General features: G+C 34.9%; 2 protein-coding genes across 2 annotated transcripts; one reads left to right on the plus strand and one right to left on the minus strand.

Moving 5' to 3' along the window:
- The first annotated feature begins 2,496 nt into the window (after positions 1–2,496).
- On the plus strand, positions 2,497–4,536 carry LOC132701964 (casein kinase II subunit beta). The gene is made up of 6 exons (XM_060670323.1): positions 2,497–2,574; positions 2,893–2,968; positions 3,024–3,126; positions 3,183–3,392; positions 3,821–3,992; positions 4,054–4,536. The coding sequence occupies exons 2-6, from the start codon at positions 2,897–2,899 to the stop codon at positions 4,160–4,162; spliced, it is 666 nt and encodes a 221-aa protein (XP_060526306.1). The 5' UTR covers positions 2,497–2,574; positions 2,893–2,896; the 3' UTR covers positions 4,163–4,536.
- A 131-nt stretch (positions 4,537–4,667) lies between these two features.
- On the minus strand, positions 4,668–15,256 carry LOC132701963 (nonsense-mediated mRNA decay factor SMG7-like). Its single transcript, XM_060670322.1, has 11 exons — positions 15,028–15,256; positions 14,759–14,975; positions 14,422–14,699; positions 14,183–14,368; positions 13,760–14,127; positions 12,982–13,125; positions 12,734–12,926; positions 12,354–12,478; positions 12,107–12,297; positions 10,467–11,315; positions 4,668–9,435 (listed from the first exon to the last, which is right to left on the minus strand). The coding sequence occupies exons 1-11, from the start codon at positions 15,057–15,059 to the stop codon at positions 9,193–9,195; spliced, it is 2,826 nt and encodes a 941-aa protein (XP_060526305.1). The 5' UTR covers positions 15,060–15,256; the 3' UTR covers positions 4,668–9,192.
- Between the last annotated feature and the right edge of the window lie 62 nt (positions 15,257–15,318).

Here is a 15,318-nt window from a genome sequence, read left to right on the forward strand (position 1 = left end):
TTTCGCTAGCACGAGTGGCGAGTTTCTTCAGAGGTCCTTCCATCTCCGATGTTGGACGTAGACTGTCTACGACTAACAGTCGTAGAGAAAGTATAGTACGCAACATAATCTGGTAACCTTTTTAAGTCACCCATTTACTAAACACTCTTAATTAAACTCGTGACTCAAATGCCGTTTGCCACACCTGTGTACTTTGGACTGTCACCCGATATGTTACGGCAGCCAAATATAGGGGGCTATGAGCCATCTTAGAGAGGCTTGGAGCCGAAAGCCAAAAGAAGATGGACTAAGGCGACTTACTTTATCTTGAAAGCAGTCATAAGGACATTCTCAGCCGCGCCATTACAAAGACGTCTACCAAAGGAGACTGGGTTAAATGACTTCGATCTCTAAAACTTTATCTTCAACATCCACTGTTTGATATAAGCCTCCCTTCCTCTCCTCCACGATACTCTGATACCATTTTTCTGGGGAGTCTACCGATTCTTCTTTTTCACGGTCTTGGCCTCCATTGCTTTATGCGTCTTGTCCATCGTGTGTGATCTTGTCTGACAATGTTTCCGGCCTAGGTCCACTTCAATAATGCCACTCTCTCTATTAGATCCTCCATTTTCGTTTGTCTTCTGGTCTCCTCGGTACGTATATGCTCTCGAAGGTTGATGCACCAGCATTATTACCGTGTTCTATTCTGAGTTTATTAGCCTCTCCAGAAGTCAAGGTTATCGTTTCCAATGCCTAGGTGAAGACTGAGGTATTCTAAAGAACGATGTTAAGCTTGCTAGTACCGGCCCAAGCCATTTTCCGCACCTAGTTTTATTTGGTGACCCAAATAAATGTAGCCTTCCACCCTTTCACTTATTTGATTGTCTATCTGAACCAGTGTTATTTCCAGTGTGAGTATTTTGGTTTTGGTTAGGTTCATTGTCAAGCCTACTCTCTCCGAGGCTGATTTGAATTTGGAGAGCATTGGCACGATGACGTCTGTAAAGCGGAGATGGCTTCAATAGCGGCCATCAATATTTATACCCTTGTATACTCCCAGCTAAGTTGTTTGAAAACGTATTCTCACTCTGATGTAAAGAGGTTTACCGATACATTTTATGTAGCGGCTGAGGAAATACCAGAACCAGCTAAGAAAAGGAGTAAATTGTTACACTTGGGTGGCACTCAACTACAAAAGGTCGTCTGCAACCTGCCGGGAGTAATACCACAATCAATACAGCTTGCACAATTACAAAAAGTGACAATACATTAGCCAAAGGGAGAATGTAATATTGAAATATCAATAATTAATTATTAATAAGAATTTTCAGTATTAAGTAGAAACGTAAATTAAATTTTATTAAGCGGCGAAAGTGGAAAAGTTGTGGAAAATTACTGCAACAATTTCAATCAACAGATATGACGGATATAACTCTAAGCGAATCAGCAATGTTGCATTTTTCAACATTTTCAAAATAATGATTATATCTACTATAAAATTTTCTCAGGAGTCCAGAAGTGAAGTAATATTCACGATGTTCCATTTAAAGTATCAAAGTTAGGTTCCATGAGAAACTAATGAGATACCTTGTATAATGGTAACTATTTTCAATAGACGCAGCTCCTTTATGAAAACATTTAAAATATTCGATACGTATGTATATAAATTGGTTGATCGATTAATCAAGGCACCCACGAGAGATATTTTGAAGTTTTGCCCTATATTGAGATTTATTACGAGTTGCTTCGTGGCGTTTTATTTGTTAATTACAAAAATAAACAAAAAGAAAAAACGTGGACATATTAATTCCTACTAATACTAATACTAATAGAAAATAAATAATGACAACGATATGGAAACAATTTATTTAATTTTGTGAAGAAGAGCCAACTAGAATAGCTGAATTCCTCCTACGTCCGTTATTTATAAACAACCGTAGAGAGTAATAGAGAAACCTCAAGTTTTTTGAAAATTTAACATTTTTTGTAATATTATTGTATTAAGGATCGGCACGATGATTGTGGACATTCTTGCTAGTAGGTTTTGGAAAATATAAAATAGCTTCTTTAGGAGCTTATTTAGTTTGAAAACCATATAGCCATTAGTGGTTTTACTACAGTAAAAATTGATACGTGTAGCATACGGCATTGCGATTTTCGTAGCAAGGCAACTAACCAAAACTAACATTAACGTGCACTTTGCGCCATTATCTGTTTAAACTGCGATTTCCACACACTTAACTCCTTTTTCCTAGAACATTAAACAAGATCTAGGCATATTTTGAGAAAGTACTGTCGTAAAAATGTCATATCTAAATTTGTTGATGATTTGTCGGCGGCCATATTGGTTGTTGGAAGTTTATAAGTTCATTTATTATCGGCATAATCAGGGCCTCTATATCAATAGTATTTATATGTTCAAAACATATACCGAAATATTTTACGCCTAGAATGCCATGGATCTGTTTTTGAATCTCCCTCCTCTACTATTCCGCAATTAGTACGTAAATCGGCCTTTAGATGGCATATTTGTCACTTTCTATTTCTCGTAGATGAAGTTTTGGTAAGCGTGGCTAATCAAGGCACTAAAAGGTAAATATGATATTTCCGAGGGATTTCTGGATTTTACGGCGGTATTTTTAGTATATTTTTGAAATTCCGCCTCTTTAGCTATTTTTTAAGTGAGGTTTGGTTCGGCAAGGCGTTTCGCAAACGTCAACAGCAAATAGAAAGGTTTGTTCGATTTATTTCGGCGAGTACTTCTGTCCTTGTCCGACCTAAGCGAATGCCACCATGTGTCCTTCTTTTTTAATCGGGGAGATGTCGTACGGTCGTCGGCTATTGCTACTTTTACGCACTGACAATTTAGGAAAATTAATGTTTGAATTTAGCTTTCTTGGTTTCTTTTAGAAAAATGAGCAGCTCGGAAGAAGTATCGTGGATCTCCTGGTTTTGCGGCTTGAGGGGCAACGAATTCTTCTGCGAAGTAATTGAAAACGATGGGATGCCATCCATGTACCTGATACAAACATGTGTTTTAGGTTGATGAAGATTACATACAAGATAAATTCAACTTAACGGGCCTTAACGAGCAAGTGCCCCATTATAGACAAGCCTTGGATATGATATTGGATTTAGAGCCAGGTACAGGTACCAGAAATTCATATTTATAAACTAGAAACAACAGAGCTTGCTTTTAGATGATGAACTGGATGATAATCCAAACCAATCGGATCTTATTGAGCAAGCTGGCGAAATGCTCTACGGATTGATTCACGCTCGGTACATTTTAACAAATCGTGGAATAGCGCAGATGATTGAGAAGTATCAAGCAGGGGAGTTTGGGCATTGCCCCAGAGTTTATTGCGAATCCCAGGCCATGCTTCCCTTAGGGCTGTCAGATGTTCCTGGTATGTTATTTCAATTAAGTAAATTTGAAATATATTTTACTTTCTGTAGGAATCAATTACTGTTCTCTTTTCTTTTGGCCAAGTTCTAAGTTTCCTTACCGCGGCTCAGTTTCTCGCTTTGGATAAACTAAAATTCTCCAAAAGGTTACTTGGCTTGGATGGATTTGTAGATCGCTTTAAAATTTGTGATGCTATTCTTTAAGGTTTTAACATTTTTTACAACTGGTGCAGTAGGCAGTTTTCAATGGGTTTTTTCTTACAAATGGAATCCATAAATAAATAATAGACTGTATTATTAATTTGAAAATCGCAAAAGTACAAAATATGCTTTCAAAATGAGCTTTGAATGTCATTTTCTTGTTTTAATGATTTTTTTCAAGTAAACAAATTTTACTACGGCTCTTTTATCAATGTTGTTATTATTTTAGGAGAAGCGATGGTGAAGACTTATTGCCCTAAATGTATGGATGTTTACACCCCGAAATCGTCCCGTCACCATCACACTGACGGTGCGTATTTTGGCACGGGGTTCCCACATATGCTGTTCATGGTACACCCGGAATATCGACCTAAACGACCCACGAATCAGTTTGTTCCTCGGTATGTGCCGAAAACTTTGTTTTCCACTGCCAGAAAATTTCTAATCATCCTTACCTTGTAGACTCTTCGGGTTCAGAATCCATCCTCTCGCTTATCAGCTGCAGCAGCAGGCTGCGTCTACATTCAAGACGCCCATTAGAGTAATAAACTTCAATAACGCGAAGCGTTAAAGTAGATAGAACAAAAACCAGACAAGCAGGGATAAAAAGGGAAATACAAAAATCGTGCACTAATGTTGGTGTCGAAGGGGTACATACAAGATTTGCTAACTTTTTTAAAAACATCTTCCTTATGGATTCCCTCTAAAATTTGTTTTTTCATTTTTGATTGAATAATAAAATTTGGTCCACTGTCTAATTGCATAATCTGATTTTAGAAACATGGTGTGTTTTAAATTCGTTGAAATTAAGTAACCATCCAAAAGGTAATAATTGTAATAGAATTTTTCTGTTATTGTAATTAGGTTAGTATTTATGTTGTATAATTACCAATTAATTAATGTATAAGAAGTACGATAAAGTTATTACAATAATTGTAAAGTTCACGTTTTTATTTTTGATTTGTCATGTCGTATTCTTTTTAAACAACACTAGCATTATGGAAAGGAATTAGCCAAAAGGTTTAAAAAAAGATGCATCTGCAAATCATATATTTAAAAACCGTAGGTTTATCAGGAGGTATTGTTGCTCCATATTTATTTTAGTTTGACTCAGAATGTTAACATAAAATTTGCTACAAAGCTTAGCTCTTTAAAAAGTCTTAATAGATCATGTTTTCAAATTATTATATAGATGTTGTTGAAACTGGTTAAAACAACTTCGAAAAGTACAACTTCAAATGTTTTGAGGAAGTTCAAGGCATTTTTGTAATTCAAAAACTAGTGCTTAGAATTATTTACAAAATATCCCCTAGACTCATTCAAGAGCCAATTTGAATTTTAACATATTTAAAACAAATGACTTTTATTAGTTCATTATAACATCAAGTTAAAATAGTGATGGCTTAAACATTTGATTTTGTTTTACGGTATGTTTGTAAGATATTAAAAAAGACAAAAAAACAAAAATATTAAAATAATTTTACAAAGGCAAAAACTTATTTCTTGGTAAATTTAACAATAGTTTTTCACATGTAACTTGATGTAAATTGTGAAATAAACTGCTATGGGTGCTTATTTCTCAAGCTAGGGCTATCTGTACATTTGAATTACTCAGCACCAACTGCTACTTGCAAAAAAAAAAACAAAAAATGCTACAATTTATTTGTACAAAAAAAAACAAATTAGAATATCAAAAAAACATTAATAAATTCACCTCAAATTGTCAACGATGACTTTTGTTTATTGTACAATATCATGGTAGGCATCGATACAAAAATATTCCTTATTATTTAAGAAATTGCTTATTTCATACATACAAATTTACAGAAATATCCAAAAGAAATTTAGGACCATAGTTTATTTGGCAAATCTAGATCTGGATGCCCCATAAAATATTTTCCAAGTATTACTCCAAAAGTTTATATTAATATAAACATCCCTACAGGTTTGAGACAACAATCTTAATAAAAATAATAAAAAAATTGCCACAATTTTTACGCACATTTACACAATGATCGAGTGAAAACATTTGAACGCGAAAATTTGTTGCCTAAATTAAAAATCTTTTAAATTTAATTATAGACTTTAGCAAAAACACACAATTTGTTTTAGGTCTCAAAGAAATTGCGATAAAACTCTCCTGGGAAACAAAATGCGGTCTTCCACCATAAACGCCACAGACATGTTAAGAAGCATTGTGTATTTTGATACTGTAATTCAACTTTTGACTTCTAAAAACTACTGCATTAGAATGAAATTAAATATGATTATACGGGTTTTTCCACCCAATCCGTTCATTAAAAGTGACAAGTGTAATTTTTTAAAAGTTTCATTGTTCTGCCACTTCCGCTTCCATCAGAAGTTACAGTCAACTTGCTTATTTCGCATGGAACGTTCTATATATTATTACATTTTGAAATCCTGTCTGAAATTCTAAACATATTTTACGTATTTACGTTTTCGAAATAGTTTAACTTGAAAAAAAAATTGCACCTCCGGCTTAACCATATTTTATCCTCATATTTGGCACAATCTTAAACCATGGGCTTAGGTGTACTTTTTTGTTGTTTATTTTTATACAGAGTGTTCAAAATTAGGCCGCCGCTTTTTTCAACCCTGTAACTTTAAATGATATCAAATTCAGAACTTATTTCTCTATCAAACTGCATTATTTGAAAAAATTAGGTTTTTTGGTGGACTAGTATTTGTTTGGTTAAACATTTTCCTTTCACGTACTTGGCTGTGGAAGATCAATTACTTCGTTTTGTTGGCAAATATGACAACTACTAATTAGTATTGTATAATTTGAATATAACAATTGTTTTTCCGTATCCAAGTACGTGAAGGCCAAATGTTCAATCTGGTTCAGAATAGGTATGTTTGCGGCCTAACTTTGGACACCCTGTATAAAAGTAAACGACAAAACATAAACTTAAGCCTTTTGTTTAAGATTTTGCCAAAAATGCATGGTAAAAGTTAGTTGAGCCGTTATTTTTCCACAGTCAAGATTAGACATAGGTATAGGACATTTATACATAAAATATGTTTAGAATTTCACACAGAATCTCAAAATGTGATAAAAAGGAAATTTATAGGAACTTCCGGTTGAACCGGAAGTGACAGGACGAAATATTTTTAAAAAGAAGTATACTGGCACTTACTTTAATCCCAAAAATTGAAAGGTGTTAGTAAATTCCATTTCAACAAACTTTATTGAATAGCAGATATTTTTCCCGATTTAATATAGTTCAAAAACGAATCAAATATGGCAAAATCTGTAAAGCAGGTTAAACGACATATTGACTGCAGGATCGGGAATAAATTTGAAAAAAAAAGTGAAGGTATGGCACAATTTCAATATTCCCAAAACTAAGTTTTCATCCAACGCCGTTCCTCCCTTCTTTCTCCTTTGGGTTAAATGGAACATAATCAAATAAAATAAAAGGATTGTATGTAACTTTACGTTTGAATGCAGTGTGTTCAATATACATGAAGAGCTCTCTTTAAAGGTTAGTACAGGGACCTCGAAAACTATAGCAGGGACGAAAAGTTTAAAAGGGCAAAAAATTGCAGTTTTGTAAGTTTAACTCAAACCATTTTAAGTTTTTCAAGATTTGACAGCCGGAAATAGATATTTAACAGAATCTTATGAAAACTATAAATTATAAATACAAAAGTTTTAAGAAATTTTATTCCTAATAAAATGACATAAAATATTTTTCCTCACGCTCGTCATTTAGGATATACGAAAAAAAACTTACGCTTTTTCAAGTAGAAACCCTATTAAATTTTTTCTTTATTAAATAGAGAATCTTATTACAATTTGAGCGATATAGCAGGTGATAGGGTTATTTTGAAAAATATATTTTTATGAGCGTTTTTGTTTTTAATTTTCGTTTTAGCTTAACCTTGTTAACCTAGTCTATTGAAAAAGTTGATAGCTGAGAGAGGTGTTGAATTTTGTAAGTGGCTTGGGAATATGTACTAGATCAAGATTTTATGGAAAGATGAAACAAGATTTGCCAATTGTGGTATTTTTAATCGTCATAATGAACATTTATGGTTGCAAGACAACCCACGTCATAACGAACAAAGAAGACCACAAATCAAGTTCGGGTTTAACCTTTCGTGTAGTGTTGTGGGCTCAACAATTCTTAAACCAGTTGTTTTCGAAGGTAGTTTAACATTTTGCACACTCGTTAAAACTTACAGTGGTATCAAAATGATAGCGGCCTCATCCTATAATTTTCAACTAATTAGAAATCGCTAATTTTTTTGTGGCGAGTTGTAAAAGGCAAGGTTTACAAATAAACCTATGCTACAAAAAAAAACTTCAAGCTGCTGTAAAAGAGACTTTTAATAATATTGATGTAAGAAAAGCAACCAATTCAGTTTTAAAATTAAAATTTAATTATCTTTTCTAAAAACTAAATAAATTAATATTGCTATTTATTTTATGTAAGATTTAATCTGTTTTCCATGATAACCAGATCAACAATTGTTTTTTTTTTTCAAAATAATCCACGTGTAAACCATGTTCTATATCGTTTAATTTAATTAATTTATTTTTTTATATAACAAAACCCTGACATGACCAACTAACGTCGCCATTTACAAATGTACATTAAGAATTATCTTGATTCGAAAGAGTAAGTAAAAATATTTCTAAACAAAAGAAAAAAAAATAAGAAAGCAGAAATAAATAAAATTTAGTATGAGCGAAAAACTCTAGCTGCTTGATGCCTATTTTAAACGTTATAATATCTGCTATGGTTTACGATATGCCCATACGAAACATACAAAAAGTCACCCTTATCAATATCAATTATCAATATCTCGCAGCAGATTAATTGTGACATGTCATTTGGGCTAAGATTTTTCGTACATGCAAATTTTGTAAAAGATATAAATGTGTGTTATTTTGTTCATATAATCGTAACACGGGATCAGATAAGTAGAAATATCTCGCAAAAAAGCTTAAAATCAAAATTTTACAAACGACAAGAAACTTACACAACCTCATTTTTTATTAATTTAAGCTTTTTTTTAGTAAAACCCACAGAGAAACTGTGTTTAAAAAAATCGTGATATGCACCGAATTTCCAAAAGATATCTCGAAATACACCTTACAATAATGCATTCGAAAAAGTTAACTAGTATACTTAAAACAAAACTTTTTGAAAAATATTTGTTATTGAATAAAAAGTGTCAAATGCCAATTTAAAGGAAAAAATTGTATATGCTCATAAAGATACACATTTAATATTTTCGATTATCCAAGGTGACGGGGGGGGGGGGGGGGGAAGTCCGTCGATGAAGGTGAAAATTCTTTCTGCCGCAAGTCTCAATGTATGACAAAAATTTCGCTTTCGATTTAACTCAAAAAAGGCTTTTTTTTTGCCCATTCGTAGGCGATCTTATCAAGGATTATATTTAAACAGCCTGCATTGCAACTTAAAATTGCACTAGCAAGATGCTGCAGCCGCTGACCGCCCTTTCGCCGTTTACCCTTAAATATCTGTAAAAATAAGAGGCACCCCAGCACAGCCCTCGACAGCTTATCCACTTAGAGGACGAAACTTGGCAAGTAGCAGCGGCACGTTACGACTCGTGCTTGTTGACTCCTCTGTTTGTATTACTACCGTTGCTTCCCATTTGATTCTGCTGATGTTCCAGCAGCTGGGCCAGCGATTTTGGTCCGAAACCGCCGAACAATGAATGCTGGGGATCGTAGTACGCATTCTCGACGTTTTTATTGCTCCTAAGATGGCTGGGAAGATTTGGCGTCCAGCTATTGTTGAACAACGAGTAGCCTTGCGTCTGTTGATCCTGCGGTGGCGCCATCTGCAATGAGTTTCAACGTAAGGATGCAGAAAACACGATGTTTTTGTAATTTGTCATGATAAACCCCACATTAAACGAGTGACTGAGAAAGTCTATCAACGTGTTGCATGCTATTAAACTATTGTTTTTATGATTTTTTCTCTTGGATCATTAGTTTTTGGGTACATTTAAAGTACGTATGTACGTACGTAGAGTATGTTCATGATTAACGTTGTCAAGTCTTATCGCAATCAGTATATATATGATCTAATTGATTTTTTTCATTATAGATTCGTTATTGTGTGTGTGCAATGAATGTTATAAAAAAGATATCAGCATTATATCAGTATAGAATGAACTTCAACATCACTGTAACTGTTCAAAATGTCTAATTTGTAAGGTATGTGTTTTCATGACCTTATGCGTGACCAAATTGAAGCGAGTCCTTATGCGCACCATACACAAGAGACCAGATACAAGAAGCACATTCGATATGAGGATGCAAAAGAGAGCAATACAAAATGTTTAACCCATTTACCCTCGTGACGTCAGTCAAGTTTCAGAAAAACTTTATCAACTGCATTATTAACATTATTAGAAAAGTGATAACTTTTAGAATATGTGTTTTGTAATTCAGTATTAAGTCCAGTTTTAAGTTGGCTGTGTCATTTATTTTCCAGACAACATACATCTGAAAAACAGTGTATTGTTGTGGACAGGTAATATCTTTCTTAGTTTAAATAGAACACAATTGAGATTTGTTTCCATATTATTTTAAAATAAATAAACAAAGGGTGAAAAAGCACCCTATTGACATTCGGCACCCTGTATAAGAAAGGCTTTCAGTCAGAGAAATCCCTAGATAAATTTATAGACTTCCAAACGACATTTTTGAGATAAAATTCAAAATATGCGAGAAACAGTAAGGTTTAGGTATGGGAAATATATCTAGAATTTTTCGAAAAATTTAAAAACTATTCAATGTACAGGGTGTGTTATAAAAGTCTTGGCCTAATGTTCTATTTCAAAATTTCTATGACCTCTACACTTACGTTTTGCTGGGTGTGAACCATCCGCCCCATATTGCTCTGGTTGCCTCCCGGCAAATTGGCTTCCTTCAGCATGGCCTGCCTCATCGACATCGACGACTGGACGCCCTCGGCGTCGCCGGCAAAGTTGCCCCTGTTCCAGGTGGGCGGAAACACGTCGAACTGCCCGACCGTACCGCCGCCGTTCTGATACGGGGGCGGCCCGAACGACGAGTAATTAAACCCGAAACCTTCCTGCCGCTGCGGGGGAAACCCTACGCTCTGGTTGGGATAGTTCGGAAAATTCGAAGCCTGTTTCTGGCCAGCGGCGGCGAAACTCTGCCCCGCCCCCGAATAGTTCTGACTTTGAACCGTGAAACCCGCCGGCGCGCCGAACCCACTCTGCGACGGACTTTGACCCCACCAGTTGCCCTGAGACTGCGTCTGCGGGGCCATTTTTACTTCCTCCCTGCTCCAGTTGTTGAATTGGGGCGGGGGAACGTTGAAAGGGGGCGGATAGTTAGGCACGTTCACTGCTGCCGATTGTTGATTCGACGCCGCCGTCAGGTTGGAAAACGCGGGGTTCTTGCCGAACTGTGGCATCAGCTGGGGCGGCTCCCCTTTGCTTAAGTTTCGCAAACTGGTAAGGTAGTCGGATTGAGGGGGCGGTTGTTGCGGCTGCTGCTGGGGAGGAACCAGGGACTGGTGCGGAAACGCCGGGTGATTTTGGTTAAACGATTGGGTTCTGAGCGGGGGAGGAGCGTTGCCGAATTGATTACTTGGAGGCGGAGGTATTATTGGCTGCTTTAGCGGAGGCGTGTCGAATTTTACCGTCTTTTCCTTATCATCCGGTTCTTCCACGTTGAATTTTACCTGCACAAAAAGAACCGCCCTTTATCAGTCCACATAATGAATGAATAAACATCCATTATAGTTATATTATTTATTTAAGCAAATATGGTTGCTCCACAGACTGCTTATAATAGAGGTATGAGCAATCTCAGTTGAAGGTTATAGAAATGCTGTTCCTAATAAGGACATCAGATGCATAGAGACATTAAAATAAGAAAATATATAAGAAGAACTGAATAATGAGAAAAACTAAATACCTTGGTCACATTTTTCGAAATGAAAAATATAATACATTATAGTTCTGGAGAGGCAAATTAAGGAAAAAAGCAGAATATGGCAAAAACAAATGTCTAGTGATATGATATGTCAAGGTGTTGACATATCACATGACTTAAAGAGTGAATATCAAAATTTAGGGATACAATAAAAAAATATTTGTGATAATGGCGGAAGCATAGTAGTAAAAAAAAGATTTGAATGTATACTGGGAAGTTAAAAACACTGATTCAAGATTAAAATATTCTCCTCCAGATTCTTTCTTGAACACCAGCATTGCCAATTAGACTCCAGAACTGTTTACTTGCAGGTCGTTAATTAAAGTTTGTTCATACACATATAAGCTATGGGTAAGCCTGAGTCTGCAGTTTATTTAAATCACTCCGTATTTTGGAAACAATGCATTTCTGGTCCAAAATTTAATAAATAATAAAATATTCTAAGAAATCAGTGATCAAGTGATTTTTTGTAAACACTCAGTAGATCTATGAATAGGACGCTGCAATTAAGACGGGCCAAAAGTAAAATTATTATACCTGCTTATTTTCTTCGATTTTCTTGAATATGCTTTGCAACGCGACATTCTGCTTAGTTCGTTTCGTTTTCGTCGAGTCACTGATTTTTTGAACATCCGGCAAAGTCATCTCGGATTTTTTAACCTCTCTCTCTTCCCTCGCCCGTTCGAGGGATCCTTGTGGCTTTAAAATGCCCGCTTTCTTTTCCAGAGCTGATGGAGAAAAAAAATATTTTTGAAGCTATTTATGTGCGATTACCAGGGCATACCAGAAGCCTTATTAGTTTCGGATACGCCGCTAATAGTGAACGATTTCATCACTTCCAAGAGGTCATTTGTGGGATCCGGTTGAGACAAAACTGGCTCAAAATCATATATTCCATTACTCTCGCTTCTAAAACAATTGTTTAACTCTTACAGTAGTACAAAACTATAACCATCGGACCTAGAGTAAGTTTAAAAAATAGACTACCATAAGAAAATGCGTATTTTCATGAACATATGTAAACAGTGATTTCAAAGTAATGAGAAACTTTTTTTTTAAAATACCCTCATAAGAAAAATGTGGGAGGGAGACCAGTGATTTTCCAGCAACATTGTACCAAAGTTATATTAAATCAGTTATTAGTAATATAACATTCAAAACTACCTTGTAATCAATTTGGCGCCGTCTACATCAAAATCACTCAACCAAATCGCAAAATTAATGATCCTTTTCATTCTAACCATATCTTCAATTTTTTTATCTTCAATTTCCTCCTTGAAGTTGAATTCCATAAAATTTCTCGCCAACGGTAAGAAACCCTCGAGACTTTTATCCTCCCTAATGGGAGACTTTGAATCTAAAATGTTTTTGCTTGAAAAAAGTAGTTGTTTGAACACAAAATTTCCACTTACAAATGCTATAGTTAAAACCTTTCAAATTAATTTGAGCGGAATTAACGATTTTGCATAAACTTGGCCATATCTGCATCCGCTCTTTAAAAACTTTGCATTTCAACACGTCCGGTTTATTTTGAATGAAGTACATAAGGAATTTTACTAAAAAGATGAACAATTACTTGACTAGTCTAATCGCATACAAATTAAACTAGAGACATACCAAAAATAACATCACAATATAAAAAAAAATCTCATAAAAACAAGATAATCTAAACTTAGATAGCGCATTTGAACTACACTCATTTTCTCTGATGCAACTGACAGCAAATTTTTCACTACAAAAATTATTGAATGCTTATGAATATCAGCAACTAATGGAAATTATATTCAACAGGGCCTTTTTAATTGCGATAAAAGTTGCAACTTTAGTTACAGATTTTTTTTTACTTCTTCCTTCAAAGGTGGACAGGGCATCTATTGACCTGGGCAAGGACGAAATTTACATAACTGAGTAACATTTGTTAATCAATCAGCATTTGCAAAATTTAACGAATACAACCTACCAAATATTTAGAACCTACAGAATAATTACTTTTAGTAAAAAACTCTTTTCAAATGACAGAATACATATATTCTGATATGTCATTTTCGAGATAATTTGTAGAGCCTGATAAAAAATGGAATAGTTCAAATGCGCTACAAACTTTGCTATAGGAGATATTTATATTTATAGAGAAAAATCACATTAAAAAATAAATTGAAGCTGACACTGCCTACATTTTAAAAAATGTACCTGCAGGAAGAGCGTAATATGCCAGAAGGCTATCATCCATTTTTAAAGTATAAACTGGCATTAGAAATGCACTTAGACTGCCAGCAATGAGCTCCAATATTAAATCCCGGACAAGGAGTTCATTTTGAGTTAACTCTTCCAACTTTCCCAAATGCTTCAACGCGTACAAATTTATTATAGTAATTTTAACCAGTTCCTCCATTTTAAAACTTTGGGTAGCTACTAATGCTGTCATAACAGAGTTAAGGCTTTTCACCGTTAACTGTCCTTTTTTTAGTTCAGTTACAGTATGGAAATAGCCGTGAGTGCAAAGGAAAAGTTGAATAAACTCATTTACTGTCATTTTGGTTTGAATCTTTTCTGAAGCACTAAAAATAAGGCCCATATAACAAGCAACACCTAAATATACTTACAATTTATTACCAATCCTTATCAATTGCAGAATTTAAAACACTGAGCAGATTTGTTGTAGAAGCAGGAAAAGGGTTTTTCACACAAATGCCTCTAATGTAATAAAAGACAGTGGAGAGTTTGTCACCTTGACTTGCTTCCAAGAGAGCTAGTTGATTATATGGGTGACCACTTATAGGAGACACCAGTATTGCTTGCCTGCATGTGATGTAAATGTTTAACTAAGATCAAGATTTTGTAGGAGTACTTACTTATAAAAACTTTCAGCCTCTCTCCTCTGATTTCTATATCTAGCAATATCACCCAAATGCACTAAACAGTACTGACAGATATACGAACATGATGCTAACTGGGGAATATGTGTCTGTTCTAGGATAGTAACTGCCTGACCATATATGTTACCCCTTTGTCTGAATGGTAATTCAATATCAAACGAATTACATAGCTCTTGCAGCAGCGTAAGATAAAATCCAGACGCCGACTCGAGTGCCCAAGTTAGAAGAGCTTGGAAGTCGGACCTTTTGGGATTCTATGTATCAATGACAATTAGCTTTCGGTTAAAATCACTGCTAATAATTTGCGGTTTACCTTTTTGTCGCGCGCTAACTCTTGCAAGTGCGAAATGTGATTCTTGAAGCCTATATTCCACAAATCTTGTTCGACCTTTCTATCCAAAGCATACTCTAAATCCAGAACCAAGACCTGATGATATATTGTTTGCAGCTTTTGCTGATTAGTCCATGCATCGGAATCATTCAACAGATCGCTTTTTCTCGCCACTTTCTCCTTCAAATCATCGGCTTGCCTGAAGTGATAAATCAAAATATTTTTGAATAATATAAATCAAACTTGCCTACTTCAAAACCTGCACGGCTGCTTTATATCCCATTTTTATTTTTTTCACAATTATAATTTTAGGTTATGGTAACTTTAATAGATCAGGTTGTAGATAAGCAAACAACTATATCTCTAATGGTTGGTAATAACTTGCAAAGAACATTTTTTTAGCGAAAAATTTCGTAATTTATGCTTTTCCCAGGTTTTTTACGTTATCATAGCGTTAGCACCTGATATTTGACAATTACATTTGAACTACTAAGTCAGCCCAACAAAATAAAGAAAATTATTTGATTTTTTACAAAACTTCG

This window comes from Cylas formicarius, unplaced genomic scaffold (assembly GCF_029955315.1).
Source record: "Cylas formicarius isolate icCylForm1 unplaced genomic scaffold, icCylForm1.1 PGA_scaffold_5__7_contigs__length_24384050, whole genome shotgun sequence".
Classification (NCBI taxonomy): Eukaryota; Metazoa; Arthropoda; class Insecta; order Coleoptera; family Brentidae; genus Cylas; species Cylas formicarius.